Source organism: Stomoxys calcitrans, chromosome 2 (genome assembly GCF_963082655.1).
Source record: "Stomoxys calcitrans chromosome 2, idStoCalc2.1, whole genome shotgun sequence".
Taxonomy (NCBI): Eukaryota; Metazoa; Arthropoda; class Insecta; order Diptera; family Muscidae; genus Stomoxys; species Stomoxys calcitrans.
This window is the reverse complement of record NC_081553.1, coordinates 103808104-103812907: the sequence shown is the minus strand read 5'-3', so window position 1 is coordinate 103812907 and position 4804 is coordinate 103808104. Positions and strand designations below refer to the sequence as shown.

At 37.5% G+C, this 4804-nt stretch overlaps 1 protein-coding gene across 2 annotated transcripts in view; it reads right to left on the bottom strand.

Moving 5' to 3' along the window:
- Positions 1 to 2185: 2185 nt before the first annotated feature.
- Positions 2186 to 4804, bottom strand: part of LOC106083634 (band 4.1-like protein 4A) — a 270027-nt gene continuing 267408 nt past the window's right edge. Inside the window, exon 16 of one of the 2 annotated variants that reach the window (XM_059362286.1) lies at positions 2186 to 2273. In XM_059362286.1, coding sequence (XP_059218269.1) covers positions 2238 to 2273 — 36 coding nt within the window. In that variant the 3' untranslated portion in view covers positions 2186 to 2237. The remainder of the gene's footprint in view (positions 2274 to 4804) is intronic. The other variant, XM_059362287.1, reaches the window with a different exon arrangement.

Here is a 4804-nt window from a genome sequence, read left to right as displayed (position 1 = left end):
CTGTGCCAAGTATGGTTCAAATCGATTCATAACCTGATATAACTGTCATATAAACCGATCATGGGTCTTGACTTCTTGAGCCTATAGAGGGCGCAATTCCTATCCGATTTGGCTGAAATTTTGAATGACGTATTTTATTCTCTTTGATTCAACAGTTGTATCAAATAAGGTTCAAATCGGTTCATGACCTCATATAGCTGCCATATAAACCGATCTGGGGTGTTGACTTCTTCAGCCTCTAGAGGGCGCAATTCTTATCCGATTTGAATGAAATTTTGCGCGACGTGTTTTGCTATGATATCCAACAACTAGTAAAGCTAGCCGCTTGAAATTTTGCGCAAATACTTCTCATTTGTGTAGGTAGGTTGGGATTGTAAATGGACCATTTCGGTCCATGTTGTGATATAGCTGCCATATAAACCGATCTGGTATCTTGAATTCTTGAGCCTCTAGAGGGCGTAATTCTTATCCGATTTGCCTGAAATGTTGTACGACGGATCCTCTCATGGCCATCAACATACGTGTTATGATTATGATCTGAATCGGTCTATAGCCTGATACAGCTCCCATATAAATCGATCTCTCTATTTTACTTCTTGAACCCCCAAAGGGCGCAATTCTTATTCGAATTGACAGACATTTTACACATAATTGTGGTCCCATGCGGACCACATCTTGATATCGCTCTAATAGCAAAGCAAATCTTTCCTTATATCCTTTTTTGCCTGAGAAGAGATGCCGGGAAAAGAACTCGACATATGCGTTCCATGGTGGAGGGTATATATTGGGTTGCCCAAAAAGTAATTGCGGATTTTTTAAAAGAAAGTAAATGCATTTTTAATAAAACTTAGAATGAACTTTAATCAAATATACTTTTTTGACACTTTTTTTCTAAAGCAAGCTAAAAGTAAAAGCTGATAACTGATAGAAAAAAGAATGCAATTACAGAGTCACAAGCTGTGAAAAAATTTGTCAACGCCGACTATATGAAAAATCCGCAATTACTTTTTGGGCAACCCAATAAGATTCGTCCCGGCCGAACTTGGCACACTTTTACTTGTTCGTTTACTTTAAATAGTATGAAACTGCTTGCAAATGGTTACTGGCATTCCAAATAAATTCTAAACCATTTTGCCTTTTCTCGTTAATAGAAAATTCTGGGTAATTCTTAATGAAACATCCTGTGAATTGTGTGCAAACATTCATTCTCAGCTGCTGAAGGACAAGGAAATAAACACTAAAAAAAAGCACAAATAGTTTGCTGCAGAAACTTTTCATTAAGACCAATTCCTCAGAAGACCAAGAGGGGGAGAGGGACGAAAGCAAAAAAAAAAAAATAACACTCCGTAATGGAAAGGTCTAATTTTTCTTCATAGTATTTTGTTAGGTTTTGGCATGCTGTGTGTTTAGTTAGATAGACAACGCCACGTTTAAGCGAAACGCTGACATTCACATTTATTTTAATTCAGCTTTTCCTAACACAGATTTTCTTCCGTTTAAAATTATTTTCATTTAGTTTTTTTCTTGTTGTTGTTGTTTTTGTTTAGCTCATGTTTCGTGTTGTTACATTCTGTATGCAGAATATATTTAAAAGCCTTAATGAGAGAGAAAAAAGCAAAAAGAAAAGGAAAAAAAAATTTCACAAGCGACTAAGAAAAGCTAAATATTTTCATTTAAGTACATTGATGTTGGTTAGGATTTGCTGTCTGTTCGTCCGTCTGTCCTTCTGTCGGTCTAGGGGTACCTTCATTCGTCTTGCTACTTTTTGCTGTTTTTTTTATTTTCTTTGTTTCTTCTTTCCTAACTGTTTAGATGTCCTTTCCTGTTTACCATTTTCTTTTGAAGCTATTTACATGTTGTTGTTATTTTCGTTCCATTTACTGCTGATGTTGTTGCAACCATCTCTTGCAAAAGACCGTGGGAGGTGGCACACCGGCTAATGTTTCCTGATTCTGATGAGTTGGCAGCAGCAACTCCTGATGATACAACTGCGTTGTGTTGTTGGTAGGGGCAGGTGGCTGTTGCTGTTGTTGCTGTTGCCGCAGATGATGTTGCGGCTGTTGCTGCTCCATTCCCGCAATACTTATGGTGGCCACCTGTATTGGTACATGCAGCATCGTCGTTTGTGGGTGTTGCTGGGAATGCGGTGTTTGTGGTGCTTTTAACAGAGGTGGTGGCTTGGGCGGGGGCAGAACCAATTGTGGAGCCGGTTGTTGCAAATTAAAATTCATTAATTCTCACAATTCTGTGCTCATTTCACCTACGATTGTGCTCTGTGTGTATAAAAAGGGAAGAGACAAGAGCAGGGACGAGACAAGAAGAAGAAAAATAATATAAATGAGTAAGGCTGGCATAATTAATAAATGCTTTCACTGCATAAACAAATATCATTTGAAATTCAAGAATTAAAATACAAAAAAAAAGAAAAATAAATAAATTTCAAAATTTTTTTTGTTGGTTAGTGTTTATTGTAATTTTCGTTTCTTTTCAATGAAAAGGCAGGGAAACAAAGCAGAGGAAAATCTAATGTACAATGTGTTTTCTTACAATCTACCATCATTTCATCGTATTGAATGGAGATGGTGGAAGAAGGTACATGTCCATTTTTTACCTTGAGGCGTATGATTAATGTGTGTATTTTTAATGTGACTTCTAATTATTGCTAGCTAATGGATTTAGTAAAAAAAAATACATTTGTTTACATACAACATTTTAATTGTGTGGGTGGGGTGGGGGTGAGCTTAAGCAATGAAATGAATTAGTCCTTTGTTACCTAGGACTCATTTGGATTATTATTTTTAAATTGAAGCTAAATTAGTAGAGTGAATAATAATGAATTTAATTTGAATTCTAGGAGATGTAATTGATGGTAGTGGATGTTTGTTTTTAAAAATTAGAATTGGGGATATTCGTCATAAGAGAACGGTAAGCTAAAAAACATCACATTCAACAAGGAAGTCTTGAACCGAGCTCCTCAACATTCAGAGAGGTGATGTTGGTTGCCGGGCCAGCTCTCATACTTTTAACATAGACGGTTAAAACTAAAATTATCATGAGCTCAAAGGCTTATGGAAACTGTAACATTGTATTGATTTTGAATATATTGGGTTGCCCACAAAGTAATTGCGGATTTTTTAAAAGAAAGTAAATGCATTTTGTAATAAAACTTAGAATGAACTTTAATCAAATATACTTTTTTTAAACTTTTTTTCTAAAGCAAGCTAAAATTAACAGCTGATAACTGACAGAAGAAAGAATGCAATTACAGAGTCACAAGCTGTGAAAAAATTTGTCAACGCCGACTATATGAAAAATCCGCAATTACTTTTTGGGCAACAATATTAGGTAAGGTTTAGGTGGCAGTCTTGGAGGCCACCGTAGCGCAGAGGTTAGCATGTCCGCCTATGACGCTGAGCACCTGGGTTGAAATCCTGGAGAGACCATCAGAAAAAAAAATTCAGCGGTGGTGTTCCCCTCCCAATGCTGGAAACATTTGTGAGGTACTATGCCATGTAAAACTTCTCTTTAAAGCGGTGTCGCATTGCGGCACGCCTTTCGGACTCGGCTATAAAAAGGAGGCCCCTTTTCATTGAGCTTAAATTTGAATCGGACTGCACTCATTGATATGTGAGAAGTTTGCCCCTGTTCTTTGGTGGAATGTTCATGGGCAAAATTTGCATTTTTTATTTATTTTGAACAATTAAAGAGCTTTTAGTGACATACCATGCTACGAAAATAGTATATCGCTTGACTAACAGTTTAACAATATAAGTACCTTTATCTAAATCCCATATGATCTTTAATGGTCTACGAATTTAAGTTTGGATGTAAGGTGTACTCCTTTCTTAAAATACTTTATTTCTGCCCGATATTCTCATGTTTTCTCTGATTTAGGGGTGTTTTCGGGGGTGAGGGGGTCCCCAGACATTTGGCCCTGAAAATATCAGCATCGTGCTCTTTTTTCAAATACCATTTATTTAAACCCCATATTGCCATTGGCTTTGGGGGAGTTTACACGATGAGGCGCCCCCAAACAAATGACCCCAAAATAGGTTATCAAATTCGTTTTCTAAACTCAAATACCTTTGATTTGAGTCACATAATGGCATGGTCGAAAAATTTTTACTCTGTGGGGGGTGTTTTGGGGAAGGGGTGATACCTTAAATACATGGTCCTACATTTGGATATCAAATTGTTTTGGGGGATGGACGGCCACTCAGTGAGTTGGCCTTGAAAATATATATCGGATTCGTGTTCTACTTTAAAAAAAACCCTCTTATTTGAGTCTCATATTGCAATAGTCAGCAAATACTTCCTTTTTGGGTGGCGTTGTGGAGGTGGGGTGGCCCCATAGACACTTTTCCCGAATATTGATATCAAATTCGTGCTTTACTTCCAAAGACCTTTCATTTGAGCCCCATATTGCTATGGTCGTAAATTTGTCCCCTTGGGGGACGTTTTTTGTGGAGAGGCGGCCCCCATATTTGGATATCAGACTCGAATTCTACACTCAAATACCTTTTATTTAAGCCCCATATTGCCATGATCAGTAAATAAGTCCAGTTTGGGGAGTGTTTTGGGGAAGGGGTGGATCCCCGGAAACATGGTCCCACATTTGGATATCAGATTCGTATTTTACTCGCTAATACCTTTCATTTGAGTCCCACATTGTCATGGTCGGTAAATATGTCCGATTTAGGGGTGTGGGGTAGTCCCCCAAATACTAAGCCCCGAAAAAGTATCAGTAATGTGCTCTATTCTCATGTATCTATATATCATTTATTTGAACCCCATGGTGGTATTG